This window comes from Delphinus delphis, chromosome 1, assembly GCF_949987515.2.
Source record: "Delphinus delphis chromosome 1, mDelDel1.2, whole genome shotgun sequence".
In the NCBI taxonomy this organism is placed as follows: domain Eukaryota; kingdom Metazoa; phylum Chordata; class Mammalia; order Artiodactyla; family Delphinidae; genus Delphinus; species Delphinus delphis.
The window spans coordinates 178,911,038-178,928,822 of record NC_082683.1 but is presented as its reverse complement, the minus strand read 5'-3'; the positions used below and the strand labels follow the sequence as shown (position 1 = coordinate 178,928,822).

The 17,785-nt window shown below is 39.7% G+C and overlaps 1 protein-coding gene across 1 annotated transcript in view; it reads left to right on the top strand.

The window, feature by feature from the left end:
* Positions 1-15,267, top strand: part of ASPM (assembly factor for spindle microtubules) — a 67,200-nt gene extending 51,933 nt beyond the window's left edge. The window contains 10 exon segments of the mRNA XM_059998785.1: positions 2,172-2,338; positions 3,827-3,923; positions 5,216-5,425; positions 6,731-6,883; positions 7,723-7,911; positions 8,546-8,738; positions 8,869-9,023; positions 10,868-11,044; positions 12,299-12,465; positions 15,049-15,267. Of these exon segments, the coding sequence (XP_059854768.1) occupies positions 2,172-2,338; positions 3,827-3,923; positions 5,216-5,425; positions 6,731-6,883; positions 7,723-7,911; positions 8,546-8,738; positions 8,869-9,023; positions 10,868-11,044; positions 12,299-12,465; positions 15,049-15,151 (1,611 nt within the window). The 3' untranslated portion in view covers positions 15,152-15,267.
* Positions 15,268-17,785: the final 2,518 nt, after the last annotated feature.

Genomic DNA, 17,785 nt, shown 5'->3' with positions numbered 1-17,785 from the left:
CAGGGTTGTCAGGGTCAGTGTGAGTGGAGGATGGGATTGGCCTTGTATAGAGCGTAAACAAGGAGCCAAGCCATCTTTATGGCTGAGGTGACTCAGTAGATTGTACCCTTCACTGACGTGGGAACAACGGGAGGAGACGGTCTGGAGCCCGATGAGCTCGGCCTGGGGTACGTGAAGCTGACGTGACCACCACGCGTCCAGCTGCTATGTTTGCTGTAATTCGGACAGCAGTACGGATTTTGGAATTTGACTTCTACATTGTTGGCATACAGTGATAACTGAACTTGTGGGAGATAGGGGATCACTTAGGGAGAATGCATGAAGTGGGCAAAAGAAGAGGGCCCAGGACTGGAGCCCTAAAGAGCATCAAAATTCAGGGGTGCTGAGAGGAGAAGCCAACATATGGTATTAAGAGGGAATGAAGAAAGCTAAAGATTGTGGTATGAAGAAACCAAGGGTTGAGGGAGGAAGAAAGGAGTGCCCAAGTTCCAGACGCTGCCAGGAGTCAAGGACTGGTGGGTGTCAAGCGCGTGTGTTAGATGGGGTTATGTTAGAAAAGCCAAAATAACAATCTTAGGGAAATTCAACTGTTATTTCTTTCTTTTTTTTTTTTCTTTTTAGTAATTAGTTGTTGTTTTTTGGGGGGTTTTTAAAAATTATTTATTTTTGGCTACATTGGGTCTTTGTTGTTGCACAGGGGCTTTCTCTAGTTGCTGCGAGCAGGGGCCACTCTTCGTTGCGGTGCGCGGGCTTCTCATTGCGCTGGCTTCTCTTGTTGCAGAGCACGGGCTCTAGGCGTGCGGGCTTCAGTAACGGTGGCTCGCGGGCTCAGTAGTTGTGGCTTGTGGGCTCTAGAGCGCAGGCTCAGTAGCTGTGGCACACGGGCTTAGTTGCTCCGTGGCATGTGGGATCTTCCCGGACCAGGGCTCGAACCCATGTCCCCTGCATTGGCAGGCGGATTCTTAACCACTGCGCCACCAGGGAAGCCCTGTTTTTTCTTTTATATAACTAAATTATAAAAGTGCATGTTGCACATCTAGTTTTTAACACATACCAACCAGTGGTCTTAAACTTTAGCACACATTGGAATCACTTTGGAATCTTTAAAAGTACTGATACCTGGCTTCCACTATGAATACTACTATGTTGGTATTCGGTTTTGTTTACATAAAAACCATATAGAAATACTCTGAGTTAAGGACATCACAAGAGTTCAGTTTGACCATACATATCATTCTCGCCTGTCAACTGAATTTAGAGCCTGATCCCCATGTTAGGTGGAGCTATTGTATTTGCTGTAGGTGTTTTGAAGTCAGATAGACTCAGGTTCAAATCTTGACTCTATCACTTACTGGCTATGTGGTAACAAGTCTCTTGACGTTAATTTCTGTTTTGTATAGAGATCTTAATAATCATCTCACAAGATATTTATAAGGATTAAATAAGATATGTCTGTCACTTATTACCTGTGACATCAACAAGTAATTTTACTGGTGTCAGTTCCTCTGGGCCTTCATTGTTTTCATCTCTAAATTAGAGATAATAGTATTACCTACCTATGTTACTGTAAAGAATTATAGTGCTTAGTATAGCGCTAAGCACTTAAGAAGTTGTAGCTGTTACTTAAGCTTTTAGTCAGCCACAAGGTTGCCAAAGTCGGAAAATCTGGTGGTCCTCAGATAGATGGATGCCCTCAGGATTCTGCAGCAGGATGGACCCAGAACCCAGGATGTGTCTGCAGTGTGTGGGGAGGGCAGTGGGAAGAATTCCCGTCCCTTCCCTGGAATTGGAGGCATCAGTGTGTTCATTTCCTTTCATTCCTTCACATGGACTGAGAAGGTGAGGGCAGTGCACACACCTGGCTTCCCAGGCTTTGCGTGCAGCTTACAATTTAAATACTTTCCAGGGTTGTATTGGGCTTAGCCAGCAGCCAGCCGCAGGGTATGTGCTGAAGCAGGTAGTAGGAGGTCACAGGTCAGCCCGCTGTTCTCAGGGGGCTCATGTGTCCGGAGTGAGCGAGTCCCACAGTGGAGCTGGGGTGTGACTGCATTTCTGCAGTTGATCCTGTCTGCTTGACCTTATATTAACTGTTATCAATACTGAGTCTTCCAGTTTACAAAAAAATAATTAGACATCTCATTGCATATTTGTTATGTTTATATGTTTAATAGACTGCGTGGAGGAGACATAAAGCCAGGAAATATTTACGTGAAGTGAAAGCTGCCTGCAAGATTCAAGCCTGGTACAGGTGTTGGAAAGCACGTAAAGAGTATCTGGCTGTGTTAAGAGCTGTTAGAATCATTCAGGGTTGCTTCCGTACCAAACTGCAGAGAAGACGGTAAATGTGTCAGCTGCGTGGGCGAGAGCGTGTGTGTGGGGGGGGGGGGGGGAGCGGGGTTGTGCATGCACGCGCGCATGTGCCGTAACCAAGTCTGTGTGTCAAGTAATACTGCTTGTTGGGTTTTCTTTTAAATAGTTGCTATGCTTAATTTGTATGGTTTGCTGGTGTTTCCTGCAATAATGTAACAAAATTATCTCTGAGACTGTCTTATTTTTTGAGATACAGCCTTGATGGTATAATCCAGGAGAAAATATTAAACTTGATTAACTCAGGTTCATAAGGATAAGGGACTGAGGGACTCAGTAGGGACTGAGGATGGGAAGTTAATAAAATGATCTAGTAAGTCTTGTTTTCCTTGTTAGTGCACGGGTCCATTTTGTCTGTTGATTTAGCTACTGGCAACATTTGTTTTCTTATGCTTTTTTTTTTTCTTTGTATTAACCCCTGTACTCTTTATCCTTAATGACGAAGACCTAATTACCAACTTATCTATGTTACTCGTATTTCCCTATTCCTAGTTCATTTCTTTTAAACACATTTTCAGAAGCTCTTACCAGATAGTCTATATTATTTTTTTATTTCATAGTGTAAGAATTTTTTCATCAGTTCCCAGAATTGATGAGTTATTATATCAGTGATGGTTTTAAAGATCATTTTGGGAGAGCACACTAGTGTTACAGGCGTTTCTTGATCAATTCCATGGGCAGAGTCAGGGCTTAACAAATAAAAATATAATTGCTGCTCTCAGCTATTAAGGACCAGTGTCCAGTTTTTCCCATTGATATTCAGCCTTACTTTCTAGGAAAGGTGGCCACATGACATAGGTTAATCTCTCTCCCTTTTCCACAGGACCATGAACAGATGAAAGAGCCTGCCGATTCTCGATTGTTGTCACTGCTATGTTGACGCCTGAAGTTTAATCTCTAGCCCTCACATTTAGAATTTTTCTCCAGTTCTGTTTACAGAATATTCCTTTTTAAATCTTTTGATGATGCCATCTTTCCTTTCAAACAAGTGTTTGTTTCTCATTTGCCTGATGCCACTCCACCCTCCCAGGCTGTCTTCTCAGCCACACCTGTCTGCTCAAAGACTCACTCACAGTGTGGACTCAGACTTTATTCTCTACCATTTTTTCTACCACCTCCCCTTTATCTAGGCTTTGTCTAGATCTGGCTAATCCTACTTTCTTCTGATCCCGTTCAGAATTTTTTGTCATTCTAGAACTTAATATTTCTTGACCACTGAAATATTGCCAATTGTAAAACTTGTTTTGCATTGTGTTACCGTGTGTGTGTGTGTGTGTGTGTTTGTGTTTGTAAAGTTCTGATTGCTAGAACCTAAGTATGAATTATCCTTTTCTACTTTTTTTTATTCTCTCATTGCCTTTCTTATATTTTCTTTCTCCTCTAGTATTTATAGGGGGTGGGCAATGAATACTTACTAAATGAGTTAATTTGAAATTGCTTTCCAATAATCACTTTTTAGGTTTTTGAACGTGAGAGCATCAACAATCATCATTCAGAGAAAATGGAGAGCTGTACTTTCTGGAAGAACAGCTCATGAGCAATTCTTAACGACAAAAGTAGGTGTTAAAAAAAACAGTTCATATGTAAAGAACTACTTTAAAAAACAGAAAACAAAAAATGATATAAAGATCTAGCTATACATTTGCTTTAAACAGATCATTGCAGTCAATTAAAAATTATATTCACTCGGGCTTCCCTGGTGGCACAGTGGTTGAGAGTCCGCCTGCCGATGCAGGGGACACGGGTTCGTGCCCCGGTCTGGGAGGATCCCACATGCCGCGGAGCGGCTGGGCCCGTGAGCCATGGCCGCTGAGCCTGCGCGTCAGGAGCCTGTGCTCCACAATGGAAGAGGCCACAACAGTGAGAGGCCCGCATACCGCAAAAAAAAAAAAATTTTATTCACTCATAAACATACTATTTGTATTTTTGTTTGTGTATCTGTTTTTATAACATATTCTCAAACCCAATTTGAAGTGATTTATTTGAAGAAAATCGTAATAGATGTAGCATATCCTGTCTGTATGAGTCAACACATACTCTTTAAGCCACATTTGGTAATCTATTTAAAATATTTAACATCGGTTCTAGAACAATGGTGGTACCTATGGTCTTTTATTAAGGAAATCAAAATTTTACTTGTAAATTTTGATGTTCATATTCACTATGTATGATTATATACACACTATTATTATTACACCTTCTATTATATATTTACTAACTAATCAGATCCTCATGATAACTCTGTGAGGTAGCTATTATCAGCATTCCCATTTTACAAATGAGTAAACTGAGGTCTGGAGAGATAAAGGGGTTTGCTCAAAGTCACTCAGCTAGTAGGTGGGGGGGTCTATGTTGTAAAACAAACCTAGTTTTCGTTTCAATCCAGATGCTTTATGTGTCTTGGAATTTGATTATCAGGATGTTCTAGAATTGAGGAATCTAAGATGTGCTGGGAGTACACTGGTTCTCGAAGCAGCAGACAGCTTCCCTCACAGCTGCTTACAATGCCCATTCTGTTCTCTAGAGTGTAGCTAGCTTTTGTATTAAATGCATTTGTCCTGTAGTAATACTAGTTCTTTGCTCATTCACAATGAAAAGTATCAAGAGGAAGGGAGGGAAAAAACACCAGGTATCTATGGTCCCTGGTTTGCGCCTTCATAAAAGCTTCATTTTCAGCTGTAGCCCTCTGTGGGTTTCAAAATCTGTGAAATATGACATTCTTAAAAATGTAAAAAAAAAAAAAATCATAATTATACCATCTTATTTTTCATTGAGAAATTCCAGAACCTCCAGTGGGTTGAACTATTATTTCTATCTATTAGTGTCACTTGCAAATTTTTCCTTATAGAGATTTCAAGCTGCTTGTTTGATCCAAGCAAATTTCAGAGGATATAAAGGAAGGCAGGTCTTTCTCCAGCAGAAATCAGCTGCTTTGACCATACAAAGATACATACGAGCCAGGAAGACTGAGAAGTCTGAAAGGAGAAAATATGTTGAATTAAAAAAATCTACAGTTGTTCTACAAGCACTGGTGCGTGGTTGGTTAGTAAGAAAAAGGGTAAGTATTTTTAAGTAGGATATCTCAGTCTTATGAAGTGGAAATACCTGATGTTAAATTGTGTTAAGAAATTTGAGATTTTGGAGAATAATTTCAGAACTGATATAGCCATTAACTAGAATTTATTCAGCTTCTGAAGAGCCCCATGTAACAAGATCACTGGTTGCCATAGATTTTTGTTCTGTGATCCTATTTCCCATAGATGCTCACCAAAAATGCAAAATAACTTTTCTCGTGTAATAAATCTTAACAAAGGAACTGAAGTATGAGGAGGGCTCCACATGTGAAGGAGTTTTTTTTTTTTAAGTTTTTAACATCTTTATTGGAGTATAATTGCTTTACAATGGTGTGTTAGTTTCTGCTTTATAACAAAGTGAATCAGCTATACACATACATACATCCCCATATCTCCTCCCTCTTGCGTCTCCCTCCCACCCTCCCTATCCCACCCCTCTAGGGGGTCACAAAGCACCCAGCTGATCTCCCTGTGCTATGCTGCTTCTTCCCACTAGCTATCTGTTTTACTTTTGGTAGTGTATATAAGTCCATGCCACTCTCTCACTTTGTCCCAGCTTCCCCTTCCCCCTCCCCACACGTGAAGGAGGTTGTTATTCAAGTCACCTTTTGCTACCACCAAGCAACTCTCTCAGGGGTTGTAGGACCATTCCGTTGATAACTTCCACACCTTCAGCAGGAGAGAATCCTCCCTAGGGAATTCTTGACGTTCTGAGCATCCAGTACATGAAGCAGTGGTAAACAGAAAATAATTAAATTAAAGGAGAAATCTTTTGTGTTTTGTTCACTGAGTATAAATTGAAACTCTGAAGGCCAAAGGCCCCTCCCTGGAGGGAGCTTCTGCTGCAGAAGTCTTGTGCTGGATGTGGCGAGACCACTACTGGAGAAGTCAGGTCAAATGTTTGCCCGATTTAACGTCACCATCTTCAACGGTTCTGCTTGGAGCTCTCTAACCCTTTCTCAGTTTACTATTCCTAGACTTCTCCCATTATAATTAGTACCTTCAAAGCCTTATCTAGCTGCCCTTGGGTAGTCTAGTTAAATTCTGGAGTGAAGTGCCCAAATATAATTGTGCTTTCTATATCCTCAGTTAGGGGTTACACCATTGAAAGTGTTGTATAGTAAAGGAGTATAATTACTTCAGGTTACAATGTAGATAATTTTAATAGTTACAAGTTAGTTTATTGTTGCTAATTTATATAATTTGGTATTAAGGATATACAAAAATAAACATTGGTTGATTGTCTTAAGAGTCAACTATTTGGTTGTTAATCTTTTTTTCTCCTTTAGATTTTAGAACAGAGAGCCAAAATTAGGCTTCTTCACTTCACAGCAGCTGCCTTTTATCACCTGTCTGCTCTTAGAATTCAAAGAGCCTACAGACTTCACAGGGCTCTGAAGAATGCTGATGATAAACAGGTTAACTCAGCCATCCGTATTCAGGTTAGCTTTTCCTTTGCAGTAAAACTATGACCTAATTTTTGTTTGAAACTTTTTAATATTTCGTAAACAATTTCCAAATACCCCTGCTAAAGTTATGTAGTATTTAGCTTTTGCCATGTGGCCATCAGGGTGGTTGGCTGGCTTAGAGGTGAGTTGCGTTTTATGGCTCAGGACTAAGGCTGTGGGTTATCCTCTGGCGCATTGTACACATTCACCCCTCATGTAGCGACACCCAGGGCTCCTGTCTCTCTCTCGACCTCCTTGCCAACCCGTGACATTACAAGACTTTGTGATTTTGTCATTTTGATGAATGGCAAATTACATCTCATATTTGGTTTGGATTTCCTATGATTGCTAGCAATTCTAAAAAATCTTTCCTCTGTGTTGGTTATTCAAATTTTTATCTGTGTACGGTATGCTTTTTAAATTTTTTTTTTCCACATACTTTGCTCATTTTTCTGTTGAGTGTTTTATTTTTCTTAATGATTATAGGAGTTCTTTATGTATTCTGGATAAGAATCCTGTTTGTACAGTATATGTTAATATACTTACATATAAAATATTGAGTAAAGAAATTGAAGAATAATATACAGCTTGATAAGATTTATATCAATTATGAAATGAGGAACATGTTGTGCAGGGTTAAATTCTCAGACACACACACACACACACACACACACACACACACACACTTAAACCCACTGTGGCCTGGAATTTTCTGCACCAACTAGAGTGGAAGTGTAATGCCACTGGGGAGGGTTGAAAGATATTTCAATAAATGTTCTATTTATTTCATTAAGAAACCTGAAGTAAAAAAACTATTCATATGTTTTAAACAGAGATGGTTTCGAGCAAGATTACAGCATAAGAGGTTTCTTCAGAAACATCGCTTCATGAAAATTCAGAATGAAGCTCAAGAACGTATAAGCCAGCAAAATAGGGCTGCATCAGTAATACAGAAAGCCGTACGCCGTTTCCTCCTCCGTAAAAAGCAGGAAAAGCTTGATAATAGAGTCACTAAAATCCAGGTAACTGAAAATATTATGATTTTAGTTCAAGACTTTGGTTTGCAATTCATCTACACGATATACAACATTTTATTGAATTTTATTTTTATTTATGTATTTTATTTCTTGGCTGCGCCTCACTGCTTGCGGGATCTTAGTTCCCCAACCAGGGATTGAACCCGGGCCACGGCAGTGAAAGCGGCGAGTCCCAACCACTGGACCGCCAGGGAATCCCCAACATCTAACATTTTAAAAAGCACAGTCATACTCATTTTAAAAAGCTGTGATTGGCCAATAGAATAATTCATATGCACTATGCTACCATAATTTCATTGTTAAGCCCTTTATTTTCACATTCCAGAGAGGAAGTTGATGACTGAAAGATGCAAAAGCATTTTTGCCTTTTGAATCGATTTAGCCGTCTTTGGCCAGTGAATGATGCTTTAGCTTATATACAGGAATATTGTATGTATTTCTTCCTAGAAAAATTGCTTTTGCTATTTATTAGAACCTGAATTGAAGTTGTAGTTGCAAAGTTGCAAAGATCACATCATATAATTTTACTGAAAACATTTACTTTGTGGAAGTAGATGTAGATGTTAAGTCCACAACATCAGAGGTTGTAATCTTAAAGTTACTGGTTTGTCTCTTTAAGGCGTTATGGAGAGGATATTCTTGGAGGAAGAAAAATGATTGTTCAAAAATTAAAGCCATTCGACAGAGACTTCAGTGTGTTAACCGGGAGATTCGAGAAGAAAACAAGCTCTACCACAGAACCGCACTTGCCCTGCACTATCTCCTGACATACAAGTACCTTTCCGCTATTCTTGAGGCTCTAAAGCACCTGGGTTAGTTTGTTTTAACAATATCTTGTATAAGGTTAGAAATGCGTTTTTACCCTTGAGTCGTACAAAGAATATAATAATACGATACTGATTTTGTTGCTGTGAATGTATCTCTTTTTTTTCCCCCTTTCAGAGGTAGTTACTGGACTGTCTTCACTTTGCTGTGAGAATATGGCCCAGAGTGGAGCAATTTCTAAAATATTTGTCTTGATCCGAAGCTGTAACCGTAGTGTCCCTTGTATGGAGGTCATCGGATACGCTGTGCAGGTCTTGCTTAACGTCGCCAAGGTAGTTTCCGTCTTGATAATGAAGAGTTCCTTGGTCAAGAAACCTCCCCTAGCAAGTTGGGTTTATGCTTGCTCATCACTAGAACTCAGATCCCCGGGTTAAAGTTCATTTACTATGTGCCAGAGTCTTCGGGGGGGAATGTTTACTCTGTTAACATAACTGTACATAGAAACTATAATTATTTATGATTTATTTCTCCTGTTTTTATAATATTAATAACAGCAAGTTAGTTAAGGCCTTGCTAACTATGTGCTAGTTCTTTTCATGCATCATTTAATTTAGTGCTCCCATTCATCCTCTAAGATGGTTCTTATGGTATTATCTTTCCCATTTTGTAGTGAAGGGATAATCATTTTTACAGGAGGTAAGGTCCTCGCCCGAGGACCAGCGTGTGGTCAGTGGTGGAGGGTTCATGTCCATCTCCCTCCGGAGCTGACAGCCTGTACACTGCGCTATATCAGAACAGCAGAACCTCTTCTGATCACGTCTGGCTTCCTTTTTGGTTGGTGTTTCTAAAGTACTGGGTTGGCCAAAATGTGCCTTTGGTTTTTAAGTGAAAATAAAAGACACATTTTTCATTTTCACCAAGAGCTTTATCGAACAACGTATTCACCCTTTTGTTCCACTACCTTCTGCCATTTTTCAGGCAACTTCATAATTCTATCTTCCCAAAACTTTTTATCCTTTTGAGCAAAGGACTGTTCCGGGTGCCTTTTACAGTCTTCCAGGGAATTGAAATTTTTTCCATTAAGAGAATTTTGTAAAGACAGAAATAAATGGAAATCCGAAGGTGCAACGTCTGGTGAACACGGCGGATGAATCAGAACTTCCCAGCCAAGCTCTGACAGTTTTTGCCTGGTCACCAAAGAAACATGTGGTCTTGTGTTATCTTCATGGAAGATTATGTGTTTTCTGTTGACTAATTCTAGATGCTTTTCGTCAAGTGCTGCTTTCAGTTGGTCTAATTGGGAGCAGTACTTCTTGGAATTAATCGTTTGCTTTTCTGGAAGGAGCTCATAATAGAGGACTCCCTTCCAATCCCATCCTATACACAACATTGTCTTCTTTGGATGAAGACTGGCCTTTGGTGTGGTTGGTGGTGGTTCATTTCACTTGCCCCACGATCTCTCCCATTCCACATTATTGTACAGTATCCACTTTTCATCACCCATCACAATTTGTTTTAAAAGTGGAACGTTTTCATTACATTTAAGTAGAGAATTGCATGCGGAAATAGGGTCAAGAAGGTTTTCTTCGCTTAACTTAACGTAGACCTAAAGTGATGAACATAACCAAGCTGGTGCAAATGATTTTCAGCGCTTCATTTGGATATTTTGAGTATGTCAGCTATCTCCCACGTGTTGTAACACTGATTGTTCTCAGTTAATGTCTCGATTTGATCGCTCTCAACTTCTACTGGTCTACCCGACCGTGGAGCATCGTCCAGCAAGAAATCTCCAGCACGAAACTTCACAAACTACTTTTGACACGTTTGATCAGTCACAGCACCTTCTCCATGCACTGCACAAATCTTTTTTTTGCATTTCGGTTACATTTTTACCTTTCTTGAAATAATAAAGCAGAATATGCTGAAAATGTTGCTTTTTTCCTTCCATCTTCAGTATTAAAATAACTACACAAAACTTCATCAATTTTGATTAGTCTTTTTTTAAATGCACGCTGATATGACAGCTGCCATATACAATCTAACAAAATTGTTTTGAATGAAGTTAAAGAAAACTGATGCTACTAGATCCATCTTACGGAAAAAACCGAACGAACCTTTTGGCCAGCCCAGTATCTGTGTTTATTATAATTTGTAACTTGGTTCTGTTCTCTTCCAGTATGAGAAAACGACTTCAGCAGTTTACGATGTAGAAAACTGTGTAGATACACTGCTGGAGCTTCTGCAAATGTACCAAGAAAAGCCCGGTGACAAAGTTGCAGACAAGAGTAGAAGCATTTTCACAAAAACTTGTTGTTTGTTAGCTGTTTTACTGAAGAGGACAAATCGAGCTTCTGTAAGTATTCATCAGTTTTTTTCCTTTGAGGTTATCTTTACATGTTCTTAAGTCCAAGACTTTTAAGCAGTTATCACAACTTAAATAGGGCTTTGCGTGTGTTCACACCTGCTCTTTGTGCTGATATGAGTTGTTTCTTATGTGTCAGAGAAGCTGAATTCTAGAAGTAGAATTTGTCACAGCCCTAGGAGCAACCAGCTCCCATGTACTTGAGAGAAGCAACAGCTGTCCCAGCAAGGTAGAAATCCAGATGTGCACAACTCCTCACCCCCTGCTGTGACATAAAGACGTGACAAGCATTTCTCCGGTGAGGCCTCTGAGCATCCTCTCCAGGAGTTACAGTCAGCAGGGGTGACTGCAGGCCATGATAGTACTGTGGCCTTTATCCTGAGAACAGTGGGAAACCACTGGAGGATTTTAAGCAAGGAGATATGTTCCAGTTTAAGTTTTAACATCACTTTGGCTGCTGGTCGAAGAATGGATTTGGGAGATCGTGTGGGTATAGGGAGACCATTAAGGAAAGAGGCAAGTGTAGACACACAGTGGTCTGGGCAAGAGACTGTACTTGACCTGGGGTCGCATCAGGCAGAGGTAAGTGGGTAACGCTGGAAACTTTAAGAAGGTAAAATTCGGGGCTTCCCTGGTGGCGCACTGGTTGAGAATCTGCCTGCCAATGCAGGGGACACGGGTTCGAGCCCTGGTCTGGGAGGACCCCACATGCCGCGGAGCAGCTAGGCCCGTGAACCACAACTACTGAGCCTGCATGTCTGGAGCCTGTGCTCTGCAACAAGAGAGGCCGCGATAGTGAGAGGCCCACGCACTGCGATGAAGAGTGGCCCCCGCTTGCCACAACTAGAGGAAGCCCTCGCACAGAAACGAAGACCCAACACAGCCAAAAATAAATTAATTAATTAATAAACTCCTACCCCCCAACATCTTAAAAAAAAAAAAAAAAAAGAAGGTAAAATTCACAGGACTTGGTAACCATGTATAATAGGTATATTTACTTAAATGTTTGCTTTTTTATTTAGTATGGAGTTAAGTGTACAATTTTTGAATATTTGCCTTCTTCATAATTGTCTTATAAATTCATAATTTAAACCAATCTAACTGCTGAACTTGGAGAGCTCGGCTTTTTTATTGTTAAAAGCTCTTAATTTACTGCATAGTGTTTGTATACTGTGATTGATTTTGCTAGCATAGAAGGGATATAGAATTCTTATTAGTTTAATAAATGCACATTTTCTTTTGTAGGATGTTCGAAGTAGGTCCAAAGTTGTTGACCGTATTTATAGTCTCTATAAACTTACAGCTCATAAACATAAAGTGAATACTGAAAGAATCCTTTGTAAACAAAAGAAGAAATCTATGAGCATTTCCTTTATTCCAGAAACACCTGTAAGAACCAGAATGGTTTCAAGGTGAGCAGTAAATGTACCCTATAGTTTTGTGTCACCATTCATTCATTCATTCATTCATCCACTTAGCAAACATTTATTGAGCACCTACTATGAGCAAGAGACTGTGCTTGACAATGGCGAAACAGCATGTGAACAAGAAGAAAATCTTTGGTAAATCTAAAGGAGACGATCTCAGCAGTTAATGAAGTAATAACACTGCAGCCAAGAGTATTTAGTAGTTATTGGGTAAATTCCTGGTTCTAACAAGGTACGTGCTAAGGCTGATAATTAGCTCTCAATAAGCTTTGCCGTATCATTTTTTCCCTTCCATGTAGGACAAGCTGCACTACTGGGGAGGTGGCAAAGGTCTCTGATGGCCAAAACATCAACCTCCAACTCCTTGCATAATCACCCCGATGCCTGAAATTTCTCCTCCTAGAGAAGTTCTTTTTGACCTTGTATTAGTTACCTAGCACAAACTTAGTGGCCTTAAACACCAGTAACTTATTCTCTCACAGTTCTTGAAACTGGAAGTTTGAAATGAAGGTTGTCAGCAGGGCCTCACCTGGTCTGAGGCTCTGGGGTGTAATCCTTCCCTGGCTCGTCCAGTTTCTGGTGGCTAAGTGTCCTTGGCTTGTTGCTCGATAGCTCTGTCCTCCGCCTAAGTCTTCACAGGGCTTCTTCTCCCTCTCCCTCCTCTGTGTTTCTTGTAAGGACATTTGTTGTTGCTCTCTGGTTCTGGGCAGAAGAAACAGTCTAGAGATATAAATTAGGGAAATGGTCTAGAGATATAAATTAGATGCAGGAATCATTAGAACCCCTCCCTCTCTCTCCCTCTCTCTCCTTCCTTTCTATGACTGGACAATTGTCTACTAGGTGTAAATCCTGCACCACTGACAATGCACTATTTCTTGACCTGGGTTATACAGCAGTTAGCTTTATAATTACTCATAATTATAAACTGTATAATAGTTGTAAATTGGTTTTATTCTTGCATGTTTTACAGTATAACATAAAAATAGTCTGCTTAAAATTTATTAATGGGAACGATTTCTACATACGGTTTTTATTTAAGGACTTGGCATATTATAATATGAATTACATTGTAAAACTATTAACATATGAATGAGTAGATTCTTTTTTTTTTTTTTCTCCCCTTTTGACACTGTCGGGGGTTTTCTGAGGTAAAACTCCCAACAGTATAAATGTACCCTTTATTTAGGTATGCAATTCAATGAGTTTTGACAAACGTATACAGTTGTGAAACCACTACCACTGAGATAAAATATTTCTGTCACAACAAAGTTCCCTTGTGCCCCCTTGCAGTCAGTTCTCTCCCATTAACCCCTAGGTTCTGGAACCTGCTGATGTGAGTTCAGTACCTTTAGTTTTGCCTTTTCTGCTTTGTCCCATAAATGGAATCACACAGAGGTAGCTCCTTGTGACGGGACTCTTTTACTTAGCGTAATGCTCTTGAGGTTCATCCATATCGATGCATGGCTTAGATTGCATCTCTTTCTCCACAGACTGCTGTTCCACGGTAGGGGGATATATACCCGCTCTGTTTGACCACCCCCCAATTCATAGATGTTCGGAATTTTCACTGGAAAGAACAGGAAGATGGAAGTGCATATAGTGGTAGGGATTCATGTGAGGAAGGTGGCTGTGATATCGTTTCCTCAGTGAAGAAGGAGATCATAAACATTAGCTCAGAAGCAGATGGGGGACGGTGTGGAGGGGACATTTGGAAAGAAGAAAACAGTCACCTTGGGGAAAGAGAAAGGAAGCAATTTCTAGGTAATTTCAATCATGGGCATAAAATCAGCCAGCCTGGTTGTGCAGGTTTTCTTTAGCAACGTCCAGCTGTGCAGGAATGGAGAAGGCAGATACCTGGATTCAACTTGGAATCCACATAGAGCTTTCCAGTTGCATTCAATAGGGAAGAGCACCAATGGCGTTAACGGCATTTGCAATGGAGATTATACTGAGGGACCCAAGCTAGACGGGAGGGAAAGGAGACCAGCATTGTGCTGGGTGACAGGCACGTGCTGAGGTCCCCTGAAGTGGACACCACAGTGGGAGGAAGCTGTGAGCCGTGGAAGTATTAAGTCAAAGGGCGTGGATGAACCCCAAGGGGTGGTTCGGGCTGGAAGGCTCAGGCTGAGCAGTCGGTGGCCGGGCACTTTCTGAGGGTGACAGCGGCTGTCTTGTGATTGTGTGACGGGGGGTGTGCTGAGTGGACCCAAAGGAAAGGGGGCAGAAACGGAGAGGTGAGGGGTCGGCTCTTTAGCTACAAGGCTGCTGAAGTTCTGAGATGGGGCAGGAGTTGAGGGAAGACCAGGAACCAGGTTTACAGACAAAACGCTGGGGTTTGGTAGCTGAATAGCCTGAGCTTCAAAGGAGCCAGGATCATCCTTCAGGGAAGATGGGGAGAAATAGTCTAAAGTCGTAAACGGCCATAACATGAAGCCTCCCACCTGCGTGAGGGCCTGTGAGGGAGGTGATGCGTCCAGGAGGGACCACATTTCAGTTAAGACAAAGCGATGGATGTGAGTCTTCTAAGAGAGGAACTGGGTTAATGCAAGGTTTTTATTCTTCTCACAGACTTAAACCGGATTGGGTGTTGAGAAGAGATAACTTGGAAGAAATCATGAATCCTCTGAAAGCTATTCAAATGGTGATGGACACACTTGGCATTCCTTATTAGCAAAGGCAAACGTCTCAGTATGTACAGGAAAAGAAATAGGAAAGCTGATCACATGTATGGAAAGTGCTTTTTGCTTTCCTTGTACTTTTAAAATCTGACTTTGTATTAAAGTTCAAAAGAGGTATGTAACAAATAAACTTTTTATATTCTTCATTTCTTTTATTTAATAGCTTTATGCAGATAACAAACTAATGTCATAACATGATTCCAACACTGTTATCTATGTCTGTTGTCTTAAAATATTATATTAGTTTGAATATAATCATATTCCTAAAGGGAAAAGATTAGCTTATTATTCCTGTTTTATAGGTAAATTGAGGCATTTATCTAAAACAAATGTTGAAAATTTAAGATTCTGCCAACTCACGTAGAAGTGAGGATAAAATAATCCCACAAATGCCATAGACAGCACCCCTGTTTCCTGACTGACGGGACCATCAAGATGGGCAAATGAGCCGCTCTGAGGAAATTAGACAAATTCAGCCTACCCCTTCATATATTAAAAACTCCTGACTTTGAACTGAGTGGGGCTGTAATTTGACCTGGGAAGAGCAAGGTATTGCTTGTAGTAGAAACTCATTGTCTAGTCACTGAGCACAGACCTGAAGATGATTCACTTGTTATTTTCAGTAGCTTTGGGTCACTGTTACCAATACTGAGCCAGTGTGATTCCAGAGCCACAGAAGGCTAATTCCAGTGGCTGTCTGCAGTCTGATCGGGTCCCAAAGACTGTCTAGCTATGGGGGCCAGGACAGTTTTAAAGTGCTTGAAATAAATCAGTAGTAGCTAGAAATGGAGAGACCATTTAACTACTTAACTTTATTATTTTGTTGGAATGAGGATTAAACCTAGTCAGAGACTGTTGAGATTTGGTTAGAATAAAGACCATATTGACATATTAAAGAATATATTGAAAGTAACTAGAAATTTTTAGAATTTTTTTTTTCTTCCAATGAAGTGTTTGGAGTTTGGAGAACTCTTGTTACTTAGAATATGCCAAATACTATAGTTTTTGTTGACTCTCCCAAATGGTTTGTTTTTCTCTTTCATTTAACAGAATTTTAGTGTAAGCAATTTATTTACTTGGTAAATTATACCACTAGGATATAATCAACATAAAATGTTATTGGTGTTAATTTCCTCTAAGATGGTTATAACCAATTAGTATTTGCACAAGAAATATTTCTATGAAGTTATACGTGAAAGGTGAGTTCTAGATGTCCAGTTTTTCTATTGTTGGAACTCAGACTAAAAGTTTTTAAATTTTACATAATATTCTATTTTCATGTGAAGGATATTCCTCTTAAATGTATGTGATAAATCCATATCAGGATTCCAAGGCTTCCTGAAGGCTGGAAGGCTTGTGTGTGTGTGTGTGTGGTTGGAAGGAATGGTTGAGGGGTAATTAAGCCTTTTTCTTTAGAAGTTGCTGTTTCCTACAGAGAGATTACATTGTATTAAAGAAGGAATATAAATACGTTAACTCCAATCTAGTTCTGTGTTAGGTGAGTTTATTACTGGTGAAGTTAGGTGAATTTTATTCACCTTCTTGTCTGTAATTAACCCAGATTTCCAGTAGATGTCATTATAACCATAGAGTGTCATTTTTAATTTAGTGGGGTTTTTTGGTTGTTTTGTTTTGGTTTTGGTTTTTTTGGCCGTGTTGCAAGCCACGTGGGATCGAACCTGTGCCCCCTGCAGTGGAAGCGCAGAGTCTTAACCACTGGACCACCAGGAAAGTACCTAATTTAGTTTTAAATGTATACATATATAAAGTTACATAGTTATGATTTTCGCAGAAAAAAAAAAAAAAATCCATACTTTTACAACCTTGGAAAATTTATCTATCCCTAATATAGCTTCTTACCCATACCGTATTTTGGCTTAATGCTTGAGAGGAAGAAATTCACACTGTGCAATCTGTTATGCAAAATTGTTGAATTTTTCTCAATAGGTGATTTTTTTCCAGGTTTTATTATCTTTATAACTTCTAATTTTTCATTGTAGCAATGAAAGCCTAGTACATTTAAAAATCTTTGCGGATTAAGAAAATACTGTCTTTTGGATTACTTTTTGCTAGTAGCTAAGCTTGCTAACAGGCTTGCTTTTAATTTTAATATTGTTCAGCTGCCACTGTTTCTTGGTATAAAGAAAGAGTGATAAACTATTGTAGTTCTGCTTTCAACAAAGGAAGAAGTCCAATGAAAATACTTTGCTTATAACCTCTTCACAAGCGGTAAGAGTAATGCAGATGAACATTTATTTACAATTTACATTTGAGGGCGTGTGTATTTGTGAGTGTGTGTAAAAAATTCCAACCTATGTAAAGGAAGAAGGAAATAGTCCAAAAACCTGCTTATTTCTAGGAATACTTAAGGGGGGTCTACATAAAGCAGTCCTTCTGCATTTTGCATAAATTATGGACTCTTTTTTTCTCCAATTACACAGAAGCCTATTTCAGAAACCAGTCTTAGAGAGTAGAGTTTTATTCTATGAATAATATTCCATTATTACTGCAGATAACTTTTGTATTTGGAACAGTGATGGTTTATTTTGAATTATCTAAATGAGACCAAAATGAAACTTGATCTGAACTTTGCCCTTGCTTTGCCAAAGCATCATTAATTTTCATAC